Source organism: Phaseolus vulgaris, chromosome 4, assembly GCF_000499845.2.
Source record: "Phaseolus vulgaris cultivar G19833 chromosome 4, P. vulgaris v2.0, whole genome shotgun sequence".
Lineage (NCBI taxonomy): Eukaryota > Viridiplantae > Streptophyta > Magnoliopsida > Fabales > Fabaceae > Phaseolus > Phaseolus vulgaris.
This window is the reverse complement of record NC_023756.2, coordinates 46,867,645-46,886,273: the sequence shown is the minus strand read 5'-3', so window position 1 is coordinate 46,886,273 and position 18,629 is coordinate 46,867,645. Positions and strand designations below refer to the sequence as shown.

Genomic DNA, 18,629 nt, shown 5'->3' with positions numbered 1-18,629 from the left:
AAAAAAACAACATTGATTCTATAATCGAAGTCTTTATTCTTAAATGACAATGTTTTGAATTTTCGTTTTGCATTAAGTTTTTCTTGTAAATCTAATTTTTTTTAATTTATTTTAATTTAATATGAGTTTTAATCCACAGATATCAATTACTCATATTAAAAAAATTATTATTTTAAATATTTTATTTACTCTGATAAATTAAAGTTACTTGTTCTTTGCTTATTAGTTTAGTATATGTAATAAATTTTAAAAACTAATTAAATGAAATGGCTATTTAAAGAACAACATATTTTATGGTAAATATACAGGTAAAAAATATTAAAATTAGTTTATTTTTTTATAATTGAAATGCCTTAAAATTTATGGATGACATAATAATTTATTTTTTTGTGGTGAGGAATTATACGGTGCAACAAGCACCACGGTGGGTAGAAACTTGAGTAGAAAGGCGACATGTGTGCTTTGTCATGAACACGTGGAAGCTTCTTATTGGTCTGTGTCGAATAATTGAAAAACGCACGGGTTGAAAACGAGGGATTCTTTTATCATTAATTTTTTTCAGATTTTGGGATTAAATATTTTCTTAAGATTCTTTTGCTCAGTTAAAAGAGAAAATAAAAACAAGTTGGCACTAAAATAAAAGGATCCTATGAAATTGTTGGCTTGAAAAAGAAAATTTATACAAAGTTAGAAAATATTACTTTCATTTTATAATTATAATATCACATAATTAAATTTTAAAATTGTTTCATTATCAATAATTTTAAAATTATTTCATTAACAAGTTGAATTGATATTGATCATCTATTATATATAATCTTATGTATAAATTAACAAATATGAAAAAATATGTTAAAAATCTCTCATATTATAAATTAATTTTGTAAAATTGAATTAATTTAAAGAAAACTCTCAACATATTAACATTCATAACAGTTTATTCTAAAGAAAAAGAAACCTAAACAATAATTATGTTACTTGAATGTTAAATCACATTAATTATCATAGATTTGGTATAGATTCTTAATAAAAGTTAAATTGATTTGTGTGGGAAATTTAGTGTAACTCACTTATCACTCGAGTTAAACTTATATACTCAATCAGATTGATTTTATGAGTAAAGAGTTTATTTATTTTTTAATTATAACTTACTATTCTAACTCATAAAGTAACTTACAAATCTACTTATAAACTTAAACATACTCATTTAATTATAACAAAGGATATTATTAATTACAAAATATTTTATATATAAATATAAAATTAAAATATAAATGAATTTTGAAACTATTAATATATGTCCTTGTTTAAAAAAATTAACTTATTGATAATGTAAAATAGGATAAAATAATATAACTATTTAAGTTTTATTATTTATAAAGAAAAAATATATTATTGTGTAATACAATTTTAGATTCTTTTAAATAATTTAATTTCTTAGTATTTTTAAGTATTTTCTAAAGTTTGCATATGTTTTTCTAGTTAGTCGTTTCTTTTATTTAAATGAACTGGTCTAATTAGTATTAATCAAATTTACTTTATATTTATTTTTTAAAATTTAAGTTTTTAATTTAATATATTGTTACATTAATTTTTTTTTAACAAATTTTATCGTTAGTAATTTTTATATAATATCATATAGTAATATACTTATTTTATACACAGTTTAAATTAAAAAATAATATAACAATTAATTATAATTTTAAGAACGAACTAATTAATAATAAGTAATACAAAATTAACAATAATGTAAAAAAAATATTAGGAATAATAAAAAAAATTATATAAGTCACTTTTTGAAGTATTTACTGAACACTGTTACACTTTATCACTTATTTGTAATATAATAAAAATGTTGATTCATCATTTTAATTTAATGTTTAAGGAAATTAATATGTCATATTTACTTTATTTTTTTTAGTATTTTGTAAATTGAGTTAAGATGATTTGCTTTTCTTTACCAACATGTGATGGGTTTATAATCTCAAATTTACATAATATTGATAACAAACTAATTGTTATTGAAAATGTAATATAGACAAAACTTGTAAGCAACCACAGTGTCTTTAGTTTGAGCATAAAATAAGGTTATTGTATAAAAAAATAATTAAAAAAATAGATCCTAGTAAAAATAATAAACTAGACCTTTTTAGCAAAAACTAATTAATGCAGACTTCATACTAAGACCATGAATTAATCTGAATAATTATGATATTTAAACACTCTTTCATAAATCTGAATAATTATGATATTTAAACACTCTTTCATACAAGCAAACTGTAGCTGTTATTCACTGGTACACACTGCAACACATTGGAAACTAAATGGTGCAAAATTATTTGCTTCCAGAAGAACAGCATTAACAATGAAGAGATGCAGCAAAAAGAACACAAGTGTAACAAACATCAACTCCACTGTCACATTAATTATGCTTTTCCTTAAGGATCAATGGACAGAAGGAATGCATATTATGGAAGTGCAGAATTCATTATGGATGACATGAAGAAGGCTTTCAAAGATGAATTCTAGAATTTTCATATTCCTCTTAACCACATGAATGACATAAAATGCCCTATCTGAAATAGCACAATTAGAGATACAGATTTGACATGGATACAGAGATATATGTATAATTTCTAAAATATAGAACACGGACAGCTATCTATATATTATATAATTATAAATTGATAATAAAGATTTATGTGTACAAGTATGTTTCAGTTTTTTTGGAACAGAAAGATGTTCTTCATGACTGATTTAAAATGATTTATTCCTTATTTTATAATCATAATAAAAGTTTATACAATAAATTTAAGTTTTTAGAAAATCAATGTATTTCTTCTTTTTAAAATTGTGTCAGAACTGTGCTTAAATTGTCAGAAATTCAACAAATATTTTTTAAATTAGACACTTCACCGATACGTGTCCTACGAGTATCGTACAAGTACCAGTGTGTTTGACTCGAACACACTATTTAAGAGGAGTGTCCGAACCTCATAGACTTGAGACCTCTATCGTTTAGAGATAAATCATTGAATAAGACGGTTACATTTAAGAGGATTTTTCTAGTAGAGACTAAAAATTTCCTCTTTCAAAAGAAAAATGTAGCTAACTTTCATATCTGTCAATAGTGAGGCTCTTCCTAATCCTATTGCCTAATGTCTAGCTAGCCTTGTACCAAAATTCTTTAAGCAATGTAGAATTGTATTCCTGTGGTGTAAGAGAAAAACTTTGAATGATGGTTGCAAAAGGACACTGAATAGCTTGAAAGATTGGTTAATGGGTGGTGGCCAAACAACAATTAAGGCTAAAAATGTAAACTCTAAACCATAATGAAATATTGTACAAGAGTTCATAAACATGGAAAATAGAATTAGAACAAGTCTTAAACCAATCACACTGAAAAATTATCCTAGTTTTCCTTACAGGGTTAAGTCATAAAACTATAAATATGAATTAAGATGAAAAATATGATAGCCACCATTATAATGCTAAAGGCATTTAGGTATCATAGACTCAAATAATGGAGAGGGCAATGTTCACTAAATCATATTCTACATATTATGAATGAATGGTTCAAGATTTTCCTCCCATATTTTTATCAGCTAGGTCACTAGACTAGGTGCCAAAATAAATAAAGAACCTGACCCCAACAAAAGAAACAGTGAGGAAACTTAATATTAAGTTTTTGACATTTTTTCTATGTAATTTTCAAGTGCAAAGCAAAGTGAATTATTTGATTCTGTTGCATACACTTCAGTATTGGGTGAAACATGAAGAAATGCAGAGAGAGTATAAAATTTAAAAGAAAAAAAATTGTAAAAATTTAAATTATATTCAGAATTCCATGAATTTTATCTAGAATCTCCCAAGTAAAACATATTGGTATGTTGTACTGTCATGAAGGAAAGTAAATTTACCCTCACACTAGATTTTTGTTCATGACATAACACAGCTGAAAGCCAGATTCTTATTATATTTACACCATTCTGCAACAGCCAAGGACAGGTCTAACATTGTGATTTTGATTTTGCTTCCTAATTATAGTCAAAGGCTGTATTCCAAAAGAACTTGAACAAGTAAAAAAATGGAAATGGCAGCATACTGTCAGATGCTTATGCTTTGACTATCATTTTGCTTATGTTTCCTTTACACATCTGTCTCTTGTAAACCATCTGCATGATCTTCAGTGCTACCTTGCAGCTTCTAAGATTTTCACCTAGCTCGCATTCTTCTTCGAACGATTTAGAATTTCACTGGCATCTTTTAGAAAACCAATGTTGCCAAGCATTGGCAACCAGTTGCACATTGATCATTTTATGAACAATATACTTCTTTTCCATTGTAGTGACAAGTAATTCTTCAGTTTTCCATTTTTGTTTTTCTTTTCCACCCTTGGTATTAAAGTTTCCTATTTGTTTATCAGAGTTCGTTGTTGCAACAAAATGAAAAATATTACCAAGGTAAAGGGTGAATCGTCAAATAGTATTCAATCTCCTCATCATTCCCATTCTATGAACAATTATTGAGTCCATAACTAGATTAAAAGTGTCAACTTTCTTGCTGGATGAAAGAACAAATTAGAGCATCCACGTCTATCTACATGAATTTGACCATGAAATTAAGCAAGTTATATTTAAGAACCCCACAAGAAAAAATGAACCTACATTCCTTATAAGCAATCTCCACCCGCCAATTTACCAGGTTTCTAAGAGGCTGTCTGCAACAAGCTAGTGTCCTATTTGTTACTTTCAACATGTACACGAGTCAACTTTTAAAAAGCCTGTGGAGCCTAACTGTGAAACTAAGGTAATTTGAATATGCTGCTGGACAAATTCAGGAGATTCTACTCCCTCTAATTCCATTTGTGTGAGGTCCAGGAGTGAAAGTAGAACTTTGTTTGGTAAGGAAGCAGATGGTGGTTATAGGGGATGAACACAGCTTGGATACTGATCATTCCAATTTGATGTGTCCCTTTTGGTTGACATGAAATTTGCTGGGGTCAGGAATGGTTACAACTCGTTTCATTTCAAATTGGGGAACTGATAACCAAAACATTCTTGCAATCACGATCTTTAGTGTTGTCACAGTTTTGCTATATGAATGTGGTATGACCTCCCCCAAGTGGTATTTTTGGCCTAAATTCCATATGCACCATCAAGAAGGGACAGTGCTTGAAATCAACACTCTGAAATAGTAAGGAAGCAGAATCAGGTCCCAAAAGACAAATGCAGACCACAAAGAAAAATATAACAAATAGAAGGAATAAAAATAATAAGGATCATCAATATTCAGGGTGTGTCATGAATTCAGACAACTTGTAAAATGTTGAGAGGTCGACTTACTGGAATGCTTTGTAATTGTCCTTGTTCAGTGATCAGAACAGGCAGGCTTCTCCTTGCAGCAACTGGGATAGATTTTAACTTGTGGAGAGCTTGTTTTGCTGATACACTGGCATAGTGCAAACATGGAGATGTCCTGTCCATTATCTGCTTGGTTTCATTCACTGATTTAACCTCATATTGGGTGAAGTTTTTAGAAAGTGGATATTTTGATAACTCAGCCAGATACAGCCAGTCAGATTCAATCATGTGTCGCACCTCAGGTATATGACCAACTACACAAGATGTGCAACAAAAGCTCCTGGCTTCCTTGCTCAAATCCATTTCATAATCCACTAAACCAGAAAGTTCATCTTCATCAATTTTATTTTTCAAACTCCACGTGAGAATGAATCGATCCATAAAGTAACAAAATTGTCCTGGCTGAAGAGATTTTCTAGAAGGGGTAACAATTTCAACTCCATGCTTTGATGCAGGGTCATAACTTGTCTCAGTTTTAGACCTGAAGTTAGCAGTTTCTTGCTTCTGCAAAGCAAGAATATTAGAGTAGGTTGATTCACTGATTATGTTTAGCTTTTTGGCTTCCGTCAAAATTAAAGTAGGATTCACATCCAAAAAGTGTACATCTGAAGCATCTGGAACCAAGTTATTTGCAAATGAGTTTTCATCCTCTATAATTTTTTCTAACTCATTGGCAGCACAATGCACTTCTTGTCCATAAGAGAGAGACTCAAAAAATTCCATCTTTAATGGCAAAGCACAGTCATCAGAGCAGCAGCAGACCAGGAGTCTAGACCCTCTAGAACCAGGATCTGGACAAAGGTAACAACCTGCTGCTGTGATAGAGTTCTACAGGATAATTGAAGACAAAATGAGAAGTGATAATAAATGTTGAAATTAATTAAATATTTAAATAAACTTGTATGTTGTAAAGGAAATATTAGATACAATTCTGTAATTTTGTTAGGAAAGCAATTTTACCTTGCATGGAAATGTACGAATGTAGTCCATTAGCAATTTCATAGCACTGCCTCTGACTTGCCTTTGCCTTTGTGATACAAACTAAAACATAAAATTTGACAGCAATTACAAGTGTAATACACAAAAAAGGATTCAAAACTAAAATAATCACATAAAGATTAGAAGCACCTGTAAGACCAAGGAAAGAAATTTCATCAGGCATATGTCCTCAATTTTCAAAGGACACAGAATCTGTAAATCAATAACAGCATAACCATGCTGCAAAAATAAACCACGCAATGATCCCAACAAACATAATAATAGTAAATTTCAGGGACAGATTAATATAACTTAAGCAACAAACAGACAAAGGGCTTATATTATTATTTTCCATAACAACATCGACATGATATTTAGTTATTCAATACTTAACTTCAAGTGTTATTCAAATAATCAATGAATAGAATAAGAAGTTAAGTGACACTTACATCCTTGATAATCACGGCATCATGTATCAAGCTATAGCCAATTTGATCAACATATGTGCGTGTTATTCTGCATGCAGAAATTATTGCTTGAAGCTCAAACTTGAATTTAGCTGGAAATATTAAAAAAAAGTCATTTAGACAACTCAGCCTGTGTTTTCCATATAAATCACGACCATACCACCTGATCTTCAAGACCATAACAAAATGTTAGTGGATATATTAGCTCAAACTCAATTTTCAGCATGCAGTACAGACAGATGACAACTTCTCAGAATATGTTGTGCTTGCCACAGGTCATGCCAGGAGGCTTACAATGTAATTGCTGTGAATCTATCTAAAATAATCACTTAAGAAATTAGTGCTGAATGCCAAAAGAACTCCCTACTGAAAGGAGTATGTTAGCAAACCACCCATTAACAAAAGTTTCCAGAAGAAAGAGGTAGAGTCGTGACTGAATATTACATTACTGCCACATGCAGTCATTCATAATAGAGATTGTCAGGTGGACAATTAATTGCGATAGTAGCAGACAAGAGACAGAGATTGTAGATGTCTAGATGTCAATAAATTATAATAAAGGGGGAACTTGTATAATCAAGGATAGAAAACCAGATTCATTTTCTCCCCTTTACTGCAAATACTGATATTTTTTCAATTGCACATGCACTACGTTGTTTATGAACCACGTTTACAGACAATTTAATGAGTTTGGGATGAACCAGAATGAGTGCTTTCCATCCAAAAGGGATGATTGCTAGAAGATCTTAACAAATTCTTAGAGTAACATTAAAGAAGTCACGAATCGCATTAACAAAACTTACAAGATGACAAATTATTCAGCACCATCCGTATCCTATTACGTGCATATAATGGGCTCTGATTAGTAGGGTCTTCCACCCAATCCTCACTACCTCCTTGGCATATCTGTACAGATGATTTTTTTTATCATAATTATAACGTAAGATCATGAAAAAGAGAAATCCATATAAAACTAATATCTAGAACCAACCTTGTACATATCTTCCTTTGAAAATTCCAGAAGAGGCCGCACAAGAAGAATGCCCTGGTTTACCTGAACTTCCTGGACGGAATGTGTATATGTAGGGAAAATCTGGGAAGTAAAAGGCATGCCTGCAAGTCCAAGCACACCACTATTTCGAGAAAGCCTTAAAATAAATAACTCGGCCTGCATTGTTTCTCAACAATCACTACATGTCTAACATCTTGAGCAAGCCTTAAAAGGTTACAGGATAATAAAACATCATTAGTCATTTCTCACTCAAAAAGCACTTATGTCCTAAGTATTTAACCACATGCAGACTGTCTATGCCCAAACATCAATAAATCACTTCATAAATACCTAGATGTTGGAGAACCACCTTAATTGTGATCACCCATTGCCCGTCTTAGAGGTGGTCCCTTTGGGAGTTGCCTTAATTGCAACCTCTATGGTGGCCATATAATTCCACACCAACTAGTAATATAGCTAAAATAAAATATATAAGTTGGACACAAACATCGCCTTACAAGTTGATTTTATAAGGTTAAGTTATACCCCATACCCCATGTTCTAAGACTAGAGTTCCTACAGTGACATGCAGTTCATGAAAACAATGTGGGAAAATGAAGAAATGCAAATATAAGTAAATATAAAGCATCATCAATCATACCTGATCATCAGCATGATGTGCAATAAGCAATACCCCAATCTGGTGTTTGGCACAAACTTCTTGAAAGATTTGGTACCTAACGTTCAACAAACCATAATCTGCAATTAGTATACTTTATCAAAGTTCCTAACTTCCCAAAACAGATATCTAAGATTTCTTCAATAAAATGAATAGATGCAATAACCTCATTTCACGGGCAGCTTCCTGCAAATGACCCTGTTTTGGTCTGCCTCTTGGCCAATCACAGCTGGCGATCTCACACCTGATTCCTGTAATAAGTGTCCATGTTGTGTAATGTCAGCCGAACCTATAGCTGGATAAGTTCAAGACCTCGAGTCATGTTACCACACTATGCAATCACTGGAAAATGAATCCTCTCTTGTTAAATTTGCACATAGCATTGCCGTGTAAAATTTGTTATATCATTCTCTTCGTAAACCTCCACAAATTTTGATAAACTCTCGTTTATTTATTTAATCTTTATAAAGAAAATAATTTACCATTGTTTTTCACATGGCTCATAATAAGGTCACGTGAAAATCTAAGAAGAAAATATCCATATTCCATTCCTGCAATAAGAGACAAAGCAACCAAATTTGGACAACGAACCCATTTCTGAAACTCGGTGAGAAACAACGTGGGCCTCCTGTTTGCTCTCTGCTCGAAGACCATGATCAACAATTATCGCCAGTAGCCCATCTATGAGACCACCATTCTCAGTCGTGACAACATTAGCACCAGCAGTTTTCCATCTAGCAGTTAACACACAGAGTGCCATACTGTCAGGGCCACCAGAGACTCCCAAAGCTGATAGGAAAAAGGCATCATAACATCAAACAGTTAACATACAATGCAGTGACTTATTAGTTCACGGCATCATTAGCAAATAGACAAGATTCTAAAACTTTCAATCCCTTTTCAATTTATCAGCATACTACTTTAAGTTTGATTCTGACACAAGTATAATAAAATGGGCACGCACCAAGTTGAGCAAATAGCAAAATTTCCAAAAAAGATTCATTTTTTCTGTATGATATGAGAAGTGAGACAGAGAAGCTGACCAATTTGGTGATGGGGTTTGAGACCAGCCATGGCCATTCGTCTGGAAAATGCTTCTGTGTATTTGGACATGTCAATTGAACATTGGGAAGAGGAAGAAGACACGCTGAAGCAGCAAGCCAATGGAAGTAGATGATGATGATGATAGTATTGATGGTGCACAAGTTTAAAACCAAATGAAAGATTGAAACTTTTTGGTGGGGTTTTGGAGATGGAAGCAAAGAGACAAGTTGCTGCAGTGAGAGTTGAAGAAGATAGCATTAGCTCTCGCGCCATAGCCACTTTCTGTAACAACAAAAATCACTTGGCAAGCTTCTATTGTTTCACTACCAATCCAATAAAAATATTTTCCATAAAAATAAACAATTTTAAACAGGTGCTTCTTTTATTTCTTAATTTTTAAGTCAACAGTATTTTTTTTTTTAAATATTGCAATATTCCTCTACCTTTTATTTATTTATTTTATAGTAAAAAGGTCGTATCATTAGTATAATAAATATATATAGATATAGGTTTTGCAGACATAAACTATTTAGACAGTGAACCCATTAATAAACTTATGAACAATTTATGATTTATCATGATTTAATTTAAATAAGAAAAATTAATTTAAAAAAGATCATCACCAAATAAGCCTAAATCAGTCGAAGTCAACTGATATTAATTTTAAAAAGTAGAAATAAATAAACAATATGAACAATATTTTATTATGCTTTTCTACTTTGTATCAGTTAAGAGTAAAGTGTTGAGTTTCATAGAGAGATTAAGTAAATTTCTGACTAACCATAATAAGAAAAACTTTTTTTATAAATTAAGAGTAGATTATAGAGAAATTTGAAAGATATATCATATAATTTTTATGTTTGAAGGTATTTATGAAAAATATTAATAATTTCACTCATTTTTTCAATACAAAATAAAGTTATTGTATTTTAATTACCAATATATATGTAAGAGATAGAGAATTATATATGATTTTAAGTTAGTTAAAGTGAGATTTCTTAAAAGAATATAAAAGGAATCTGAGATGAAGAATATAAAAATATAATTAATAGTTGATGTTAAAAAATAATAATAAAATGTTTGAGAAGAAGAAAGTCTGAGAAATGAAGATGGAAGAAAGACAAGAGGAAAGAAGCAAAGACTTTGATATGATTGAGACAAAGTGATCCCAACATAAACCAAACCAAACATCAACGTTGGCAAAAACCTGTTTCTGTGTTTCATCTCTGTTATATTCTCTATCTTCAATGTAGGAGCAGAACAATGGCCACCATTTCTCACCAATGGAGCATCTTTTCACTCTCTCTCCTCATTCTCTGCGTCGCCCTCTTCCAAACCCTAACACCCAATTCCGCTCCTCCCCCTCCCAATTACATCGTTGCCTTCCGCCACTACGCCGCCGCCGACCGCCACCGCGCCTACCTCGAATCCGCCCTCAGCACTGAGGGATGGCGCTGGATCCCGCGGCAGAACCCGGCGGCGCAGTTCCCCACTGATTTCGGGCTGGTGGCCATCGAGGACTCCGGGGTGGTCGACGAGATTCGGAATCTGGGGTCAGTTAAATACGTGAGCTTGGATGTGAGCTACAAGAGGGGTTTGTTGACGAAGGATCAGCCACGTAACAAGAAGGTTGGGGCGTTCGAGGATGGGACGAAGAAGCGCCCTGGGAAGATCTTCACTGCGATGTCGTTTTGCGAGGCTGAAGAAGAAGATGAAAAAAATGTTGGCAATCGCAGCAGTTCCGTCAAGTGGGGGCGGGAATTGTTGTTGCAGGTTAAAATTTATGGTTTTCTTTGTTGGGTGTTTGGGGGAACGGCAAAGATTTGAACTTTGATTTGGTACCTTTGGTTATGGTTGTTGGCATTGTTTTGTCTATGATTTGTCAAAATTGATTTAGACTTGTATAATTTAATTACTAACCTGCTATATTAAAATTTAGTTTAATTACTAATCAATTTTAATATTCAACATCAATTTTGTAGACATTCACAGCTATATTTGAATTTATTAATTGAAAGTGTGCAGTTGCTTGTTTTGAGTTGTTTTGGGTTTTGGCAGAGATCACAAGTTACGTCAATGTTTGGGGCTGAGGATCTTTGGGCGAAAGGGTACACTGGTGCCAAGGTCAAGATGGCTATATTTGATACTGGCATTCGGGCTGATCACCCTCATTTTCGTAATATCAAGGTAACTATTGATTTGAAATAATTGCTTTTGGGTTGATGGTGGATGAGTTGAGTGATGAGGAAATTTACAGGAGCGTACTAATTGGACCAGTGAAGATACTTTGAATGATAATCTTGGACATGGGACTTTTGTTGCGGGTGTAATTGCTGGTGTAGATTCTGAGTGCCTTGGTTTTGCACCGGACACTGAGATTTATGCATTTCGAGTGTTCACTGATGCACAGGTAATGCCTGTTGAATGCTATTGTTGAACTCTTTTCTTGCTTTGGAAGTGGGAGGTGATTGAGTTAAAATCTCTGACTGCATGGAAATGACATTTCTTTCACCCGGACTCCAAAATACCGACATTGTAGATGCATGATATAACAATGAACAGAAGTTTATAAACCTATAGTAGAAGCTAGCAAGCTCTAAGTGGAGAACCTAGATGCATCTTCATTTGTTATAAAAATGCACAATGTTTTTTTCCTCTAGTTTTTCTGCTTATAATTATTTTATTCTAGAATGCTTGGCAAGATTTTGAGAAGATTGCATTCAGCCTGTTGCAGGTATCATATACATCATGGTTCCTTGATGCCTTCAACTATGCAATTGCAACCAATATGGATGTGTTGAACTTGAGCATAGGTGGACCTGATTACTTGGATCTCCCGTTTGTTGAAAAGGTAAATTTCTTGTGCCTATCTGTTCCTGCTGCTCATTAATTAGTATTATTAAGTTCTTTATTTTGCTTATTTTGAGGTAGAAAATTATAATGTATTACTTACGAAGATATGATGGTATTATTTGGCGAATAGTTATAACATGACATGTTAGTTTCTCTGCTGTAACTTATATTTAAAGAAGCCATTATTTGTTTTTGGTAATTGTGTGCAGTAATTATTTCTTTCACATAGTACCGAAATGTCCTTTATAGAGCTTTATGGTAACAGATATGGGAGATAACAGCAAATAATATAATCATGGTTTCTGCAATTGGAAATGATGGACCACTTTATGGAACTTTGAACAATCCAGCAGATCAAAGTGATATCATCGGTGTTGGTGGTATTGACTATAGTGACCATATAGCCTCCTTTTCCTCACGTGGCATGAGTACCTGGGAGCTTCCTCATGGGTAACATCCTCTTATTAGTTTGTATCGCTTATATTTCACTGTTCCTGCTTCACTGTCATTTGTTGAATATTTCTGATGGCGACTTCTGTATTATTTTCCCTAGCTTTTTTTGTGCAAATAGTTTTAGCTGTTGAAGAATGGATATTTGAGTTCAAACAACTAATTACCCATATTTCGCTGAGGCATAATCTCCACTTACAATTTGTAGCGATCCTATTTGTAGAATTGATGAGCTTTATGAAGCCTCAGTCATTGTACAATGACGTGTTAGATGTTTAGCTAATGTGAAAATCTTTTTTTATTTACATGAGTTATTCTTGTCATCTGTATTTTTCTGTAACATCTTTAATTTGTATGCAAGTTTACTTTCTTGTTAATAATTTTTTAAATTGTATTAACATCTGTACCTTGCAGTTACGGCCGCGTGAAGCCAGACATAGTTGCATATGGACGGGACATTATGGGATCAAAAATTAGTGCGGGCTGTAAAAGCTTATCAGGAACTAGTGTTGCAAGTCCTGTAGTTGCTGGTATTGTATGTTTGCTTGTCAGCATCATTCCTGAACCTGAGAGAAAAAGTATCTTAAACCCAGCAAGCATGAAACAAGCATTGGTTGAGGGTGCTGCAAAGCTTTCTGGGCCTAACATGTATGAGCAGGGTGCTGGCAGAGTTAATCTGTATGTTCTCTTTTTTAGCTTTCTATTTTATTTGGTTTTAAGATATATCTTGTTGGGACACACAATTTACCATAGGAAAGCAATGGTTGCCGAGTTATTGTTACTATGATAGTTCTCAGCATTTTAGAAACTAGGCTAGGCAATGAATTAGCATGAGTGTATGTATATATACATTCATAGTTCGTTGGTCAAACCATATTCGATCCAATTGGAAACATATATGCAATGTTATTGAACTTGAGAGTCTACATAGACTTGTGGGGACTCCATACAACTCAACTTGCAGATTTGTAAGAGTCTACTTCCTATGAAAAAGAAATAATACTTGTAAATAGCATACTTGTGAGCTTTTAACTGTGTCCATGGTGTTGTTTTGAATGAATTTTCTTTTGCTCACATGGACTCGCCAACTCAGTCACAAACTAGCAAGTCTGCTCGATTTTGCCCATGTCTGCCAGACTTAGCACAAGTCTACTCCAAAACTGAGTTAACTCGTGGCCAGTCACTAGACTCATAAACTTGTCCAAGTTTGCAAGATAAGCAGTGATTTTGGTAACAATGCATACATGTGTGTGTCTGTGTATATATATATATATATGTATTTACAAACTAATATAAAAATTATAAGAAAACAAATTAGTTAAACTAAAACAATTTGTTCAACCAGTTTGACATACTGATTTTTTGCCTACTAAACAGGTTTCTACCTGTATAAAATGAGCATATGGTTGGGTTAATTGGACTAGACATTTGACCATTTAACCAATTTTCTTCTCAAGCTGACCAGATATATAAACAATTGTAATTGCCAGATACATAAACAATCGTAATGTCCCAATACTTTATGGAAGCTTTTTAAGTAGTTCCATATAGTTTTAACCAAACTGAGTTCCTTGGTTTTAGAAACTTCTTTAGCTGGCTTCCTGCGGGGACCTGAAGGACCACAATAAAAAAAGCTTTTGAAATTATTGGGATTCATTTACGATTTTTTAACTGCAATGATTTAAAAATTCCAAAAACTAATTGGGACTTGCCAGATTATCTAACTGTTCTTAAATCATGTCTTATTCTTCAGGTTAGAATCATATGAGATTCTTAAGAGCTACAAACCTAGGACAAGCATCTTTCCCAGTGTTCTTGATTATACAGATTGTCCTTACACATGGCCCTTTTGTCGTCAACCACTCTATGCAGGTGCCATGCCTGTCATCTTCAATGCCACCATTTTGAATGGAATGGGTGTTATTGGATACGTTGAAAGTCCACCAACATGGCACCCTTTTAATGAAGAAGGGAATCTTCTAAGCATACATTTTACTTATTCTGAGATCATTTGGCCTTGGACTGGTTATTTGGCTCTTCACATGCAAATAAAGGAAGAAGGTGCACAGTTTTCTGGTAGGATTGAAGGTAATGTGACTCTCAAGGTTTCTAGCCCCCCGGCTCAAGGTGAGAAGGACCCTCGAGTTAGCATCTGTGTGCTTCAATTAAAATTAAATGTGGTGCCAACACCACAACGATCAAAACGAATTTTGTGGGATCAGTTTCACAATATCAAATACCCACCTGGATATATTCCTAGAGATTCCTTGGATGTTCGTAATGACATTCTTGACTGGCATGGGGATCATCTGCATACAAATTTTCACATCATGTTCAACATGTTACGAGATGCTGGTTACTATATTGAATCACTCGGTTCTCCTCTTACATGCTTTGATGCTCGGCACTATGGAACACTTCTGTTGGTGGATCTTGAGGATGAGTACTTTCCTGAGGAGATTGAAAAACTAAGAGATGATGTTGTAAATACTGGATTGGGATTAGCTGTCTTTGCTGAGTGGTATAATGTAGATTCCATGGTAAAGATGCGATTCTTTGATGACAATACACGAAGCTGGTGGACCCCAGTCACTGGAGGTGCTAATATTCCTGCACTTAATGATCTTTTGGCTCCATTTGGGATTGCTTTTGGAGATAAGATTCTGACTGGTGATTTTTCGCTTTTGGGTGAGCAGAATCGATATGCATCTGGGACAAATATAGTGAGGTTTCCAAGGGGTGGTTATGTTCATAGCTTTCCGTTTTTAGATAGTTCAGAAAGTGGAGCCACACAGAGTGTGCTGCTAACTTCTGGCTCAACCAAGGTGTGACATGACACCTAACTCATTAATTATTGATATTGAAATAAACATTGATAAATGTAGCCTCTGAAGGAAGAAAAGAGGTTAAATGTAAAATACCTTCTAATTTCGAAATATGGTTTCTTTTTGGTGAAACAGGCAGATTCTCCAATTCTTGGTCTCATGGCAATGGGCAAAGGTCGCATAGCTGTGTATGGGGACTCCAATTGTTTGGACAGCAGTCATATGGTTACAAATTGTTTTTCCCTTCTGAGGAAAATACTGGATTTTACCAGTGAAGATGTTAGAGATCCAACACTTTTCTCTGATTCAATTAAACAAGACTCTCCCTTGTATGAAGCTGACAATCAGTTGCCATCCCGCAGAAGTGATGTAAATTTCTCTTCATATTCAGCTATTGTGGGTAAGGAAATGATCTGCGGGACCGACACAAGGTTTGAAATCTGGGGAACTAAGGGCTACAGCTTGCAAGTCAGAGGGAGAAACAGAAGACTGCCGGGTTTTCCTGTCATTGATTTGGGGAGCGGTTTCAATTCATCGTCTGACACTTCTAACACTAGACGACCAAGGTTGACAGTAAGAAACAAGGATGATTCTCTGGGGAACAGGTACTTAGGCCTGTTCTATGAAGACGAGGTATGAAAAGAAACAACTATTGTATTGGTCATTTACTGTTGATCTTTATGTTTGTGATCAGATCATGCATATTACTAATATTCTGGATTCTTTGATCCTTCTTGTAGCCTGATGCACCTATTCTGGTTGTTGGTCACTGGCTAGTTCCTTTTGTTGTCGCAGTAACTGGTTAGTAAACTACATGTATTTTTACCATCCATTTTTAGACCATTATATCTATGTTGTTTAAGCTTCATGCATTTTACTTCTGGCAGGTGTTTTGCTATTGAGTTTTTGGCGAATTCGCCAAAAGAGGCGTAGACGAAGGAAAGGATCAAGTTCTGGTAGATTGGCCAACATATAGTTTAGAATTACATTAATCAATGAAATTGTAACACTAGCCTCCAAAGAAACCCCACTGTAGCATTAGCAGCATAGTAACATCACTCACCAGCATCACTGTAGGAAAATAGCCAAATAAGTTGTGCCTTGTTTCCTAGAGTTGTAACATTTTTGCTGTTTTGGATGCTTTTCAAATGAACAAATTATCTGATAGTGAATTCATTTTGTCTAATGTTTATGGCTATTGGTTCAGCAGAGTATTATAGGTAATTAATAACTAATTGTAATGTAGTTTTCTGTTTTTAAGTAGGTTTCTTCTTTCCTTAACCTCTTAAACTATTGAAGTGTAACTTTTAGATACCTGGTTGTGTTCTTGTTTCCTATAACAATGTAAAAACATGAGATAAAGGTCTAAAGTCGATTTTCTTAATGATTTCAATTTCTACTTGAAAAGAACATCAAATATATAATCTCTAAAAAGAAAAAAAAATCATTTATAAAATATAATGAACAGATAAATAAATTAAAATTGATTTTATATTGTAAAAAATTTACCTATAGAATTTGCTTTTAAAATTGCACTACACTCGGAAAAAAGACCTTCGAATCTAATTATTTTGTTTTCATATTATCTTCTCAGTTCAGTTTCGATCTAAATAAAGTATTTAATTTTGAGAAAATAAAACGATTTTTTTTTGTTTTTCTTACATTGAAAAACATAGTAATCGAAAAACATAGTAATATATAATTCAAAATAATTTAAAAACGATAAAAAAATTGATGAAATAAATAATTAAACTAAAATAGTAGTTCAAAATCAATTAAGAAAATATGTTTATTTTTTGCTGAAAATTTAGAAGAAGAAAAAAATGATTTAAAAACTAACAGGGAGGTATGCTAAAAGCCACACCTAAACTGGTTTTGAAATTCTACTGTTAAGGAGAAACCAACACTGCACAATAGAATAGAAAGTGTAGATGAATCAAGAATCATGCAAGTGGAAGAATAAAAGAAAAAGCATAAACACTAGACAGAGAATTAGATGCTAGGGAATCAATAATTAAGCTGAAGAATCAATAACTAAGCTGAAGAACAACGCTTCCTTTACAGTGAGAGTGAAAAAATCATTCTAAAATCAGTGTATTTATAGTTTTTGCAGGTGAACATCAGAGAAGACAAGAACTAGTTTTGAATAAGTGCACATTCACTACACACACACCTTCTTCAACTCATCCATTCCAATATTTTGTGGTGTGCTGCATCTATTCTACACACTAAAACATGGGAAACAACAACGTTGCTTTTTACCGTCATAGGGGGAATCTTCCTTTTCCATGCCATGTTCAACTGGGAGGAGATGCTACCATCAACTTGACCACATCTGTGTGTTACAAGGGGGATGATGGATCATATGGCATTGAGGGAGAAGTTTCATACACCGTTTAAGGGTCAACGTGCAACCTCGCGTTAAGAAGATTTGTTGACAAAAACGGCCATGTCAACTACGTATCGTTGCTTCTCCATGACAGCATAGCATTTTTAGACAGAGAAAAGCTATGCATGAATATATGCAAAACCGAAACCGGTTTTATTACGATGGAATATAAGTCTAAAGTCAGTTCCATCGGGTGGACGAAGACGAAGAAGAAGGTTGATGCATGGGGTGGTGTTACGGAGACCAAAGTTTACTTGTATGGCACTGCAAACAGGTGCGGTCTTCTTGTTTGGAGGTGCGGTCTTCTTGTTTGGGAGTGCAAAGTTTTATGATTTGTTAATGGACGTGCCACCTTACCTTGGTTGAAATAACATATGAAAGTACTTGTGTGAATTTTTTTAGCGCAATACGGACCCGGAAAAAATTGCAGAAAGTATGGCGAAATTTCACAAGTTTGGGTAAAGATAGTCTTGCTTTGCACAAAATTTCTGAAAAATTCTCCCGAAATAGATTTTTCCTAAAATTCTACGTATGAATCTCGACTGAATTTGGGACAAAACGTGACAAATTTCTGGTCAAACGGATGACTA

General features: G+C 33.5%; 2 protein-coding genes across 3 annotated transcripts; one reads left to right on the top strand and one right to left on the bottom strand.

Annotated features, from left to right (window-relative positions):
* Positions 1–4,517: 4,517 nt before the first annotated feature.
* Positions 4,518–9,850, bottom strand: LOC137838081 (uncharacterized). The gene is made up of 11 exons (XM_068647304.1): positions 9,522–9,850; positions 9,070–9,267; positions 8,645–8,729; positions 8,461–8,536; positions 7,800–7,976; positions 7,612–7,714; positions 6,791–6,900; positions 6,492–6,581; positions 6,324–6,404; positions 5,346–6,191; positions 4,518–5,188 (listed from the first exon to the last, which is right to left on the bottom strand). The coding sequence occupies exons 1-11, from the start codon at positions 9,793–9,795 to the stop codon at positions 5,096–5,098; spliced, it is 2,133 nt and encodes a 710-aa protein (XP_068503405.1). The 5' UTR covers positions 9,796–9,850; the 3' UTR covers positions 4,518–5,095.
* A 735-nt stretch (positions 9,851–10,585) lies between these two features.
* Positions 10,586–16,836, top strand: LOC137838080 (subtilisin-like protease SBT6.1). 2 transcript variants are annotated; one of them, XM_068647302.1, is made up of 10 exons: positions 10,586–11,295; positions 11,581–11,709; positions 11,780–11,932; positions 12,257–12,373; positions 12,641–12,825; positions 13,240–13,503; positions 14,579–15,650; positions 15,786–16,283; positions 16,391–16,451; positions 16,538–16,836. In XM_068647302.1, exons 1-10 carry the CDS (start codon positions 10,786–10,788, stop codon positions 16,624–16,626), a joined length of 3,078 nt encoding a protein of 1,025 aa, XP_068503403.1. In that variant the 5' UTR covers positions 10,586–10,785; the 3' UTR covers positions 16,627–16,836. The 2 variants fall into 2 exon arrangements, with proteins under 2 accessions (XP_068503403.1, XP_068503404.1); XM_068647303.1 differs by having other exon boundaries at positions 10,591–11,295; positions 12,247–12,373.
* The last annotated feature ends 1,793 nt before the right edge of the window (positions 16,837–18,629 follow it).

Excerpts from the sequence above, each read along its gene's own strand:
- LOC137838081 (XM_068647304.1), bottom strand. The coding sequence starts at position 9,795 with ATGGCGCGAGAGCTAATGCTATCTTCTTCAACTCTCACTGCAGCAACT. Across the intron at positions 7,715-7,799 it reads CAAAGGAAGATATGTACAAG|ATATGCCAAGGAGGTAGTGA; the intron begins GTTGGTTCTAGA and ends TCATCTGTACAG. Across the intron at positions 6,582-6,790 it reads ATGCCGTGATTATCAAGGAT|CATGGTTATGCTGTTATTGA; the intron begins GTAAGTGTCACT and ends TTATTTTTGCAG.
- LOC137838080 (XM_068647302.1), top strand. The coding sequence starts at position 10,786 with ATGGCCACCATTTCTCACCAATGGAGCATCTTTTCACTCTCTCTCCTC. Across the intron at positions 11,710-11,779 it reads CTCATTTTCGTAATATCAAG|GAGCGTACTAATTGGACCAG; the intron begins GTAACTATTGAT and ends GGAAATTTACAG. Across the intron at positions 15,651-15,785 it reads TAACTTCTGGCTCAACCAAG|GCAGATTCTCCAATTCTTGG; the intron begins GTGTGACATGAC and ends TTGGTGAAACAG.